The 13,258-nt window shown below is 43.1% G+C and overlaps 1 protein-coding gene across 1 annotated transcript; it reads left to right on the plus strand.

Annotated features, from left to right (window-relative positions):
* Positions 1-10,025: 10,025 nt before the first annotated feature.
* Positions 10,026-12,788, plus strand: hddc2 (HD domain containing 2). The gene is made up of 6 exons (XM_055185578.2): positions 10,026-10,185; positions 10,275-10,396; positions 11,100-11,202; positions 11,281-11,349; positions 12,237-12,375; positions 12,455-12,788. Exons 1-6 carry the CDS (start codon positions 10,141-10,143, stop codon positions 12,568-12,570), a joined length of 594 nt encoding a protein of 197 aa, XP_055041553.2. The 5' UTR covers positions 10,026-10,140; the 3' UTR covers positions 12,571-12,788.
* Positions 12,789-13,258: the final 470 nt, after the last annotated feature.

Genomic DNA, 13,258 nt, shown 5'->3' on the forward strand with positions numbered 1-13,258 from the left:
AGAAAAAGCGATGACATAAGTTAAGCCATCCCTGAATCTATGCTAAATCTGTTGCCTCACATACTAAAAAAACCCCATTTGGGATGAGGAAGACACAGATGCTGTAAATAATGAGTCAGCTGTCTTAGATACAAATCTGCCTGAAGGTATGAAGACCCTCACCTGCAGCTTATCTATGTCTTATAGTTTACATTCGTGGATTTGGCATATGCATTTATCCAAAGTGTAATACTACAAATTTAATGTGTGTTTTCTGGGCTTGAACCCACAACCTTGGTGTTATAGGAACACTTTTTAAAATCATTGTGGAATTTGAATATATTAATGAAACACACGATTAAAAAAATATCAAGCTCTGATCACTTACGTTGAAGGATTTACAGTCACAAAACATTTCTCAAATCAACCTTGAATCTGTTTTGGTGTCTCTAAGGAATTTAGGAAACAAGGTTGAAAACGTGGTGAAATGGGCGAAGGTGCAGTGTGTAAATTTTAGTGGCATCTAGTGGTGAGGTTGCGAATTGCAACCAACGGCTCAGTCCACTGCTTGCTTTTGAAACACATAAAGAAGCTACAGTAGCCGCCACCGGACAAACATGTCATCGTCAGAGACAACTTAGTAAAAAAAATTGTCCGTTAAGGGCTTCTGTAGAAAAATGGCGGCACAAAATGGCGACTTCCATATAAGGGGACCCTCTGTGTATGTAGATAAAAGGTCTCGTTCTAAGGTAATAAACACATAACGGTTCATCCTGAAAGGTCTTTATACACCCTTGATAATATAGTTTTGTATATTATTTTGCATTTCTGTCAAGAGATCCTTCTAAAAATTACACACTGGACCTTTAAACCCACTCACTCAAGAAAACATTGTAAACAGTGAGCATGTCAAGGCCAAAACATGAGATCTTACTAGATAGTGATTTTAGCTTGAGAAACATATAACTTCAATTCATCATAAAGTTTGTAACCAATTCATGTAGGGCAGTCTTCCTCAACTAGGGGGCAGGGCCATTATAGGAGGCCTTGAGATCAGAATATACACACACACACACACACACACACACACAGCATTTTTTTCTTATTTTTTGTGATGCATGTATGGATGTTCAGATGTTGTTATTGTACAGATAGGTAAATTATTTACAGGTGATATTTACAGTTGCATTGTTTAGGATGGAATTTACAGATGTATAGTTTGTGGTGATTATAAACAATATATAGATAACTTAAAACTATTGAAAATATTTCTTTATGTGGCCAGTGGCATCAGATACTTCAGGAAACTGTATAGAATTATATAATAGTCGACTACGCCACCCGGTGTATACACCGGGAACTCAGCCCCAAAACAAGGGACACACAGGTTCGTAACCAAAAGAAATGGGTGAGCAAAGAGACATAGGCCAGGGAGTACCGAAGATAAGCAGCTTTATTTAAATACAAAAGTTAAAAACCCAACACATTGACATCATAGGCTCAAGAGCCACAGATCAAAACTAAATGCAACACTTTACAAAACTTCAAAAAGAAAATGAACACAAAAAGAAACAGATACACGAGAAGGCTTAAAGGGTAGGGTGATGGCCTGCTATGACCCTCAATACACACGACACGCTTAATATCCGTACATGACACACTTAATATCCACACACACCCACACTGGTGAAATCAAGTCACTCAATGCACTGCACTCAGTGTGAACCCGTTAAATAGCGGCTAAACCCCTCCTCTATAAACCCTCTTCGTCACGCAATAAATAAAGAGCAAGAGACACACAATAAACATTAACTGGCAAGAGCCAGCCCCCAAAAGGGAAGAAAATCAGTTCATAACAAAAGAAATAATAAACAAAAACAATATTAATGTCACTGTCGTTTTGGGAACTCAACTAAACTTAAATCTAACAAAGAAAATAAATTAAATTGCAAAATACACAAGTGAACACAAAACAAATCTCATTTATGATTTGAAACAAAATGAGACACAAATCAAAACAAACTACAATCGACGACACATTCAAAGAGCAGTGCAAACCAGCGAGAGACAGCCACGTTCAGGTGTGTTAGAATGAAAGTTTAAATTTGCTCAAATAAGGAACCGATAAACTCAGTACAGGCAAGGCAGCAGTGCGTTCATTAGCAAACGCGCATCTCGTCCCGAAATATAAAGATGAAACCCTTGTGCCTTTCACTCCATCAGATGATGTTCATAATGCGGTACCATGCACGGTCTCGGACCATAACATGCAGTGGATTGTTTGTTGACGAGCTCAAAGCCAAGGGCAGCCTCCGCACAGCAGCAGAACAGAAAGACGGCACTTCCGAAACGCTCCCATTCATAAATGGCAACTTCTGTAGTAATCTAATACTATGCCCAATCTCCGGACCATTACATGCAGTGGATTGTTTGTTGACAAACTCAAAGCCAGGGGCAGCCTACACACAGCAGCAGAACAGCGAGACGGCACTTCAGAAACTCTCCCATTCATAAATTGCGACTTCCGTAAAGGGGCGGTACGAATGACGACGCATCTCAGGTAACAAACGCGTCCTCATTTTATACCCTGCCAGCCAACTGCTGATAGGTTCAAGGTTTTCACATGACACTGGCCAATAATCAACCCGAATACTCTTCATTCTGCTACATTCCTCCCCCACCTTATAAATCGTCGCCCCGACGATAAGTCACTAGACCTCAAGAATCAAACCCATGGCCTGAAAACAGCTAAAACTACACTAGATGTTGCGCCCAAGGGTGCCCTACTACATTCTACAGCTCCTCCCACTGCCCTGGGCAGATGATGAACATTTGAATGTTGGCCAGCTGTTGGCCTCCTGGATTTACGAGGCAGAATCTCAGCCTCTCGCGGCTGCTCTAAAACTGACAAGCCTACTGCTGAACCTTGACCTATTCCCACCTCGTAACAAGGACCTGGCTCATCCATAGCCACGGCTCCCTCGGACACCACCGACTCCTCCAAAGGCACAGAGACACCAGTTGCCTGGGATGACTCTGGCATGGCTACCCACAAGTCCACCTCCTCTAAACTATCCTGTGAACTCAGTTCTGGTTCCACCTCTCGAGCAACACAAGGTACCACAAGAACCGGGCTCCCTTGCACCTGAGCTTTTAACAATGACCGGTGAACCCGCTTGATCTTACCCAGATCCTCCACTGGTGCGATCGTATAGACCGGGCCACCTGACCTAGGCGCCTCAATCACCCTATACACCACAGAGCTCCATAGGTCCTGAATCTTGTGTCGGCCCTGCCTACCACATTCCTTGAGATAAACCAGCTGCCCTTGCTCCAGTGGTGCATCGCGGACTCGCAAATCAAAAGTTGCTTTCCGACGATTGGCGGCCACCTTTAAGCGATCTCTTGCCCCATCAAAGGCTACTTGTAACCGTGTCTGGTGCTCCAAAATCCACTCATGCACCTCACCTGCCACTGGCTCAGGCACTCTGCCCAACAAGAAATCAATGGGGAGCCGCGGTTCCTGACCAAACATAAGGAAGTGCGGAGACTCACCCGTGGCCTGGTGGGGAGTTGTGTTATATGAAAAGAGCACCTGAGGAAGGCATGACACCCAATCTCTTTTTCTTGAAACTGGCAAGGTGCGCAGTAAATTATGTAGGGTTCTATTGAAGCGCTCGCACTGACCATTACCTGCTGGGTGATATAGTGCGAGACTTCTCGACCCCATACAGCTTACACAGTTGCTGGATCAAAAGTGACTCAAAGTTGCGGCCCTGGTCAGAATGAATTCGCACCGGGACCCCAAACTTATAGAACCATTCACTCACCAGCACCTGCGCTACAGTCTCGGCCCGTTGATCCCTGGTGGGGACGGCAAGAGTGAACTTTGTAAAGACATCCGTCATTACAAGAACATTCTCCAGGCCTGAACGGGAGGCTTCAAGCAACGTGAAATCAATAGCCAAGATATCATTTGGCCGGGACGCTAATAAATGTCCCATAAAACTACGGGCAGCTGGTACATTGTCCTTGGCAACTTGACATCGTTCACACTCCTGAACCCACCGTGCCACCTCGGCTGCCATACTGGGCCAATAACATCGTTGGCGCACCAACTCAGTAGTGCGCTCAATGCCCTGGTGCCCGTGTTCTTGATGTAACCCCTGTAAGACATCATGCCGCAGCACCGAAGGTAACACTACTTGCAAAATCTCCTCTCCACCGTCAGGATGAAAAATCCGACGGTAAATCACCCCCTGCCTCTCCACCAGGCGATCCCACTGCCGAAGAAGACTTAAAGCAGCCTGTGAGAGCTGCCGGCGTTTGAGAGGCCCAGGAAACTCCTGTTTTCTCCAAAACCCTAAAATCTCACCAATTACTGGGTCAGCCTCTTGTAGGCCCCCAATCTGATCAGTTGAATGACCCGGTAAGGCAGTCACAACAGCCTGAGTTGCAAGCGGAGCCAATGGTGTAGCAACCACCTGATGTACCGCAGCAGGAACAGCTGTACCTGGAAACAGGCTGCCTGTCCCTTCCAGCTCAGGTGGATTCTGGCGCGACAAAGCATCAGCGTTCGTATTACACCTCCCCGGCCGATACCTTATTTCAAAATTGAAGCAAGCAAGCTGTGACGCCCAGCGCTGCTCCGTAGCCCCCAACTTAACGGAGTTCAGATGGCTGAGGGGATTGTTATCAGTATACACTACACATTTATGGCCTAATAAGTATTCTCTAAACTTCTCAGCCATAGCCCACTTTAAAGCCAAGAACTCCAGCTTCATCGAGCTATAGTTGGACATGTTACGTTCTGTAGGTCTTAGACCACGACTTGCATACGCCACAGGTCTTACTTTACCACCCTGCTCCTGGGAAAGGACAGCACCTAGCCCACCCAGGCTAGCATCCACTTCCAAAATAAATGGAAGGGAAAAGTCTGCATAACCGAGTACCGGGGCTGAAATAAGCTTACCCTTCAAACTCTCAAAGCTTCTCTGACAGTGGGTAGTCCAGCCACTGGCAAAACCTGGCTCTGCTCTCTTCCGAGACTTTGTGCCCCCAAACTCTGCAACCAACCTATGTAGAGGGGCTGCCAATTTGGCAAACCCCTCCACAAAACGGCGGTAATAACTCGCAAAGCCTAAAAAGGAACGAAGCTCTGACACACTAGTAGGTTGTGGCCACTGGGCCACCGCCTCAATCTTCTTAGGGTCTGTGGACACACCATCGGCTGAAATCACATGACCCAAATATGTAACTTCTGAACGAAAGAAAACGCATTTCTCCAATTTTGCCTTAAGGCCTTCGCACTGCAACCTACTCAAAACAAGCTCCAGTCGTTCCAGATGTTGTATGACTGAGGATGAAAAAATTACAATATCATCCAAATACAGTAACAATGACTGACACTGTTGATCACCAAATAAACGCTGCATTAGACGCTGAAATGTACTAGGTGCATTGCAAAGGCCAAAAGGCATGCGATTCCATTCAAATAGACCAAATGGAGTACAAAATGCAGTCTTAGGCCGGTCTTGTTCACTGACAGGGACCTGATTGTATCCGCTAGCTAGATCCATGGTGGAGAACCAACGGGCCCCTGTCAGTGAATCCAATGATTCCTCAATACGAGGAAGAGGAAACGCATCCTTTCGAGTCCTGGCGTTTAACTGACGGTAGTCTACGCACATCCGCAGACTACCGTCCTTTTTCTTGACAAGAACTATTGGGGATGCGTAAGGGCTACAGCTTTCACGTATCACCTTAGCCTCCAACAACATATTGATATGGGCCTTCACCACCTCATACTCTGATGGGGGTATTCGACGGTACCGCTGCCGAACTGGGGTATCATCAACCAGTGGGATCTCATGTGACAACAGGGTAGTACACCCCAAGTCCCCCTCATGCCCTGAAAACACTGACTGGTACTGCAAAAGTAAAGCCTGAACACGTTCTTGATCATCCAGTGATAACACAGACAAATCAGTAGCCTTTATCTGTTCTTCAACCGTTGGCAACTCATGAGAGATCTGCGAGTTAATGGTAGCAGAGATGGTTTTAACCTCCGTAACCCCTGATGGTAAACTGACAACATAAACACTAGTTAAAGTGCCTAAATAAGTGCGTGGGTAAAGGACAAGGTCAGTGGTTCCCACATTCACCACTGGCACCGACACCATACCTCGATTTACCTGCACCAACGATGGTGAGGCCAACAATCCAGCTGGCAAACCAGAGTCAGGGGGCTCAAAAAGCACAGTGTCATGCAAAAACTGCTCTGAACAAGTTGCCGTAACGAGTTGTAACGTGCCACCCGGGATGCGTTGTACCCTACGACCACGTACCCTAACTGACCCTGCACGAGTAGAATGAGACTGGGAGCATACCTTATGACAATGTTGAAATGCCTTTGTTACAATACTGGGCACCTGAACTAATGAGGGAGATTCAAAAAGAGAAGGGCCATGTTGTCCAAAAAGCTCCTGGTAGCATCGGCTGAGAACATTCATTCCCAGAACGCCCGGTGCCTGGAAACACATGCCCCCAGGAGGATCTCGGACAACCAGCACCCCACATTTTGGCACTAACCTGCCACAAAGTTCGACATCCAACTCCACATATCCAATGTACGGGATGTCCAACCCGTTGGCAGCACGCAGTTGCAACCATTGGCATGATCGCAAACGATCCTGACCCCATGGTTCAAAATTCTGTAAAAAACAACTCTCGGTTATTGTCGAAACCATGGAGCCTGTGTCTATAAGGCAAGGCACCTGAACCCCACCCATGCAAATCACCAAATGAGGGCATGAAGACATTAAAGACGATACTGAACGAGAATTCTGACAAAAATTTGAGCCGCCATCTACCCCAACCGAGCTGTGACTCTGCAGCCCGGCGGGTGCTAGTTTTCCGACAACTGCTGTGCAAAAGGCTGTTCACCTCCAGCCAAAGGAGGAACCATACGAGAAGATGGAGGGTGAGGGGGAACCCGTTCCCCGTCACACTCCCTGGCAAAGTGGCCAGGTCGCTGACACCTTCGACAAATTATAGTATTGCCACGAGAAGAATAGTTCCGCGAATGAGGAGATTGACTACGTGCCCGAGGGGCTTTGCTACACTCAACAACCGTCTGTAGCCGAGTCACACTTTTAGAGAGCTGATTTAGTTGGGCTTGCTGCGATTTCAACAGGTCCTTTAACTCACTTAACTCCAACGTTGAGGCACTGCGGGCGTCTAACGATGATCCCCCCTGTACCCCATATTGTATGACGGGGACCAAAGGAACCGACTGGCTTCGACGGCGGTCGCCCCCCGGCATCCCCTCCCTCTCCCATCTAAGAGCCTCACTACGGACCTCCAACAAACTGGAGGAGGGCAAGCGACGTACTAGTTGTTTTAACTCACGACGTAAGGAGCTATCGATCACATGTTCGACAAATTGATCACGCACAAGGGTTTCTGAATTTGGCATATCATAAGGAGACTTTTCTTCAACAGATTTCCAAAGGCTCATCAGGGCTAGTGAAAACTCTAATAGAGTCTCCCCTTCACGTTGTTTACGAGAGAAAAATGCCTCTTGCAGAGACACATATGACTGATTACAGCCATAAAGTTCCCTCAATGCTGCAATAATTTTAGTGTAATCGTCCCGTTCCGCACAAGGTCGATGCCTTATCTCCTCCCGTGCTTCCCCCTCCAAATGGTCAAAAACAAAAAACGCTTTATCAACAATAGAAAGATGGCGCGCCTGTATACACGCCTGTACTTCCTCAACCCATTCATCAATGCTGATGCCAGTCCGGCCGTTGAATTTTGGACATCGCCGATCACGTGGTACAAACACAAACCTCTCAGCCGAAGTGGCACCAGCACTCATGGGTTGGGACACGGTGGCAGGGGCCTCTGCAACACTAGGAAGAGCATTATTTGGCAACATTGAAGCAGATACACGTTCTTGGCGCAATTTTTCATTATCAGCCTTTAGCTGTATTACCAACTCCCTTAATTCTTGCAACTCTCCCTCCATCGCTATGCACTACTTACCACTTATGGAGGGGTCAACCACGAGAAGATTTACTCACCAATAACCTCCACTGCTGCCTTGCCTTTTAGAAAAGAGAAAAAAAATTATGAAATTTTTTTTTTTTTTTTAGAAAAATTCCCAACCGTACAATACCAAACCAAAAAAAAAAAAAATTAGCTGCATCAAAAGCACTCCCAAACCTGCTTCTCAAAATACACGCTCACCCAAAAAATGGAAACCCTGCCGACACTACGCCAAATGTGGCCAGTGGCATCAGATACTTAAGGAAACTGTATAGAATTATATAATAGTCGACTACGCCACCCGGTGTATACACCGGGAACTCAGCCCCAAAACAAGGGACACACAGGTTCGTAACCAAAAGAAATGGGTGAGCAAAGAGACGTAGGCCAGGGAGTACCGAAGATAAGCAGCTTTATTTAAATACAAAAGTTAAAAACCCAACACATTGACATCATAGGCTCATGAGCCACAGATCAAGACTAAATGCAACACTTTACAAAACTTCAAAAAGAAAATGAACACAAAAAGAAACAGATACACGAGAAGGCTTAAAGGGTAGGGTGATGGCCTGCTATGACCCTCAATACACACGACACGCTTAATATCCGTACATGACACACTTAATATCCACACACACCCACACTGGTGAAATCAAGTCACTCAATGCACTGAACTCAGTGTGAACCCGTTAAATAGCGGCTAAACCCCTCCTCTATAAACCCCCTTCGTCACGCGATAAATAAAGAGAAAAAGACACACAATAAAAATTAAATGGCAAAAGCCAGCCCCCAAAAAGTTAATAAAATCAATTCACAACAAAAGAAATAATAAAAAAAAATAAATAATATTAATGTCAATTTCGTTTTGGGAACTCAACTAATCTTTAATATAACAAAGAAAATAAATTAAATTGCAAAATACACAAGTGAACACAAAACAAAAGAAAACAAATCTCATTTATGATTTGAAACAAAATGAGACACAAATCAAAACAAACTCCAATCGACGACACCTTCAAAGAACAGGGCAAACCAGCGAGAGACAGCCACGTTCAGGTTTGCTAGAATGAAAGTTGAAATTTGCTCAAATAAGGAAACGATAAACTCAGTACAGGCAAGGCAGCAGTGCGTTCATTAGCAAACGCGCATCTCGTCCCGAAATATAAAGATGAAACCCTTGTGCCTTTCACTCCATCAGATGATGTTCATAATGCGGTACTATGCACGGTCTCGGACCATAACATGCAGTGGATTGTTTGTTGACGAGCTCAAAGCCAAGGGCAGCCTCCGCACAGCAGCAGAACAGAAAGACGGCACTTCCGAAACGCTCCCATTCATAAATGGCAACTTCTGTAGTAATCTAATACTATGCCCAATCTCCGGACCATTACATGCAGTGGATTGTTTGTTGACAAACTCAAAGCCAGGGGCAGCCTACACACAGCAGCAGAACAGCGAGACGGCAATTCAGAAACTCTCCCATTCATAAATTGCAACTTCTGTAAAGGGGCGGTACGAATGACGACGCATCTCAGGTAACAAACGCGTCCTCATTTTATACCCTGCCAGCCAACTGCTGATAGGTTCAAGGTTTTCACATGACACTGGCCAATAATCAACCCGAATACTCTTCATTCTGCTACATTTATAATCAACCAAAAATCATTATTTTGCTTAGTCTTTGGTTATTTCTATACAGTACTTTAAGGTTGATTTCCTCCGCTTTAGGGAAATGTTTTAAATTATAGGTAGGCTGTTCTCAACCCGAAGGCTGCACCCTACGGAGGTTGCATATGCAGGGTGCATACTTCATCAAGCCTGGTTTATTTAAGTTAACTGGGCAATACACTCGCAAGTTATGAGCATATTCCAACAATTTACGATATACTAAGAATAACAGTCAACTTTATATTTGTTAATATTATGAAATAAGACAGTCGTCGTATGCAGACTAGACATGCGACCTCCGGAGGCTGTAGCCTTCGGATTGAGTAACGGCCGTTGATTTTTGTGCTTATATTGTGCCATCTAGCGGCGCGTGCGTGTTATTACCTCACAGTTTTACTTCCGGGTCGCTGCCGTTGGCTTCGTCTCGGCTTTAGTAACGGAATGGACAACATGTTACAATTCATGAAAATAGTAGGACAGCTAAAGGTAAGTGAATGAAAACTAGTATGATAAATTAAGTTTGCGCTTTACAGTGACGTTTCATTTTGTTACAATGACGTTTGTTTGTGTTTCAGCGCGTGCCGAGAACAGGATGGGTCTACAGAAATGTCAAAAAGCCTGAAAGTGTCTCCGATCATATGTACAGGATGTCAATGATGGCCTTAACCATAAAAGATGTCACTGTCAGTAGAGAAAGGTGTGAGTTGTTTTTAAATCAAGATCACTGGGTACCGTTCATGTGGTGCTCTTCATTGATGCAATTTAACTTATATGATATGCATGCATACCATTCAAAGGTTTGGACATATAAATACCATTAATCTAGGGGGTTATTCTTAAATGTTAACAGTTACCCGTATAGACTAAAATAAATGTTGCATTTGCAAAATTCAACGCCAATATTGGCATTCAGCATACATAGGAAGTCTACTGTTTTAAAAAAACACTTTACATGTCTACAGTTCAGTTAAGATATTGTTCCATTAGAGCAAGCAACCTTTATGTTCAACGACATTCGAGCTCAATGGTAGGACATTGCATTAGCAATGCAAAGATCATGGGTTCGAACCCTAGGGAACACACATACTGATTAAAACTATACATTAGCAGGCACCATTTCAAAGCAACTTTTTTATTAGTTTGCGTCTTTTCTGGTGATAGAACCAGGTGATCTGCCTTTCCTGGCGATGCGATACCAGCTGAGCTAAAGAAACACTCATGCTAGTTTCGATTAACATTATTTTGGCCACTACATGAATCCCTTACTTCCACTGTGTTTTCATAGTTTTGCTGACCTTACTATTATTATAAAGTGTGGAAAATAGTAAAGAATAAGTAGTTTTGTCCAAACCTTTGAGAGGTTACACGTCCACAAAACTGATCAGCATCTGCCTTTGCAGATGCGTGAAGATGGCTTTAGTACATGACTTGGCAGAGAGTATTGTGGGAGATATTGCTCCAGCAGATAATGTTAGCAAAGAAGAAAAACACAGAAGGGAAAAGGTGCGGCGATTTGTAAAAGTTAACTTTTAAATGTCAGATATTTTTCTTTGTGTACGTTATTAAAACTCCTTGTCTTAGGAAGCGATGATGCACATCACAGGACTATTAGAAGATGGTCTGCGTAAAGAGATTTACAACTTATGGGAGGTAAATACCAACTCTTACAAAGGTAACACTTTACAGTGAAGTTGTATTTGTTAACATTAGTAAATGCATTAGTCAACTAACACCGAATAGCATTTATTAGTTTTTGTTAAAGGAACACGCCCAGATAGATTCACCGTATCCCCCAGAGTTGGATAAGTCCATACATACCTTTCTCATCTCCGTGTGTGCTTTGCACAACTCTGACCGAACTCTCTGCTCCTCATCAGGGGCTTCGGGTGCTGCAAGCAAATCACTTCGCCCAAGTAGCAGTGCTTTGCCTTCTGAGAATATAGTTCCCAGTATGTATACTGTTAAAAGATCGCTGTGTCTCATACCACCTTGTTATTTGTACACGGCGTGACCACACAAATCACAACACATAAACAGGAAAATGTTTGCGTTATTTTGCCACTTATTGGGAGCAGTTTGCTAGCTGGAGCCATTCACTTCCAGACTTTGTGCTAAGCTAAGCTAGCAGGGTCTGCGTCAGACAGAGTTACAGCACGCATGGAGATGAGAAAGGTATGTATGGACTTATCTAACTCTGGGGGATACGGTGAATAAGCAAAATTCCCAAAATCTGGGCATGTTCCTTTAAAGTTAGTTAATGTCATTAGTTAAACTGTTCATGTTAGTTGATATTGTAAATTAACTAATGCACAACTAACTAACTTATGTTAACAGTTGCAACTTTGGATTTTACAAATTTATTAAATTGACATGAACTAAGTAAGCTTCTAAGCTGTAGAAGTATGCATTCAGTGTTAGTTCATGTTGGCTAATCTTAACAAAAACAACATAATTGTAATGTTACACCAAAAAATACATTTTTAAAAGTTTCTATATGTAGATTTGGCATGACATAAACTGGTCTGCATTTCTCATAGGAGTATGAGAATCAGTCTACTCCAGAGGCCAAACTGGTAAAGGAGTTAGACCAACTGGAAATGATAATTCAAGCTCATGAATATGAAGAGTTAGAGGGAAAACCTGGAAGACTACAGGAGTTCTTCACCTCTACTGAAGGTTTGAACAAATGTAAAAACATCGACTTTTGACTGCCTTATGACAGAAATTGTTTAAGATGTACTTTCTCCAACAACAGGTAATTTTCATCACCCAGAGGTATTGGGTCTGGTAAAGAGTCTAAATGAGGAGAGAGCTCGCCATATAGCTGAAAAAGGAGATGGTGATCCAGAAAAAACCATACCTTCCTCGTGACCTCACTTCCTGTCAAGTACTGACACTACCTCTACACATCGGCGCACAAGAGAGTTTACTTCGTCGAGATATGCTGTATTGTTTTATTGTCTTTAAATATATTCTTATTTCAATGTACAGAAGTGTAGTCGTGTATTTTTTTGTAATACGATGACAGCATAATAGGTCTTAATGGTTGTAATCTTATTAATAAAATGCAATTTTTCTATTAAATGTCATCTTTCTGAAAGTGCAGATTGAAGGAAATGCAGATAAAAATGTCTGGTTTACAGTATTTCGATTTGCACGTTCTATAGGACACAAAATGTACTGAAATGCAAATCATTTTACAGTAATATACCAACTACTTTCTCCATTTAACCAAACTTTTGTTTACGTGACACTAGATAAATGTGACAGTACATTTCACTGCATAGTTGACCATGAAAGCACACAATTCACTTTTCAACAAGTGTTGGAAACTGTTAGCTACATTTCAGTTGTTGCACTTACACAACATACTAGGGCTATTACTTCCATAGTAATATTTTTAATATATAATTTTAAGTGTTAATATTATTATTTTTATGATGGATATATTTCTAAGGTTGATTAATTTAATATACTGTTGAATAGTTTAATCTACATCAACGTGTCATATTTTCTAAACTAAATTAATATTTTTCTGATTTCATATTTGTTTTAATAA

This window comes from Misgurnus anguillicaudatus, chromosome 18 (assembly GCF_027580225.2).
Source record: "Misgurnus anguillicaudatus chromosome 18, ASM2758022v2, whole genome shotgun sequence".
Lineage (NCBI taxonomy): Eukaryota > Metazoa > Chordata > Actinopteri > Cypriniformes > Cobitidae > Misgurnus > Misgurnus anguillicaudatus.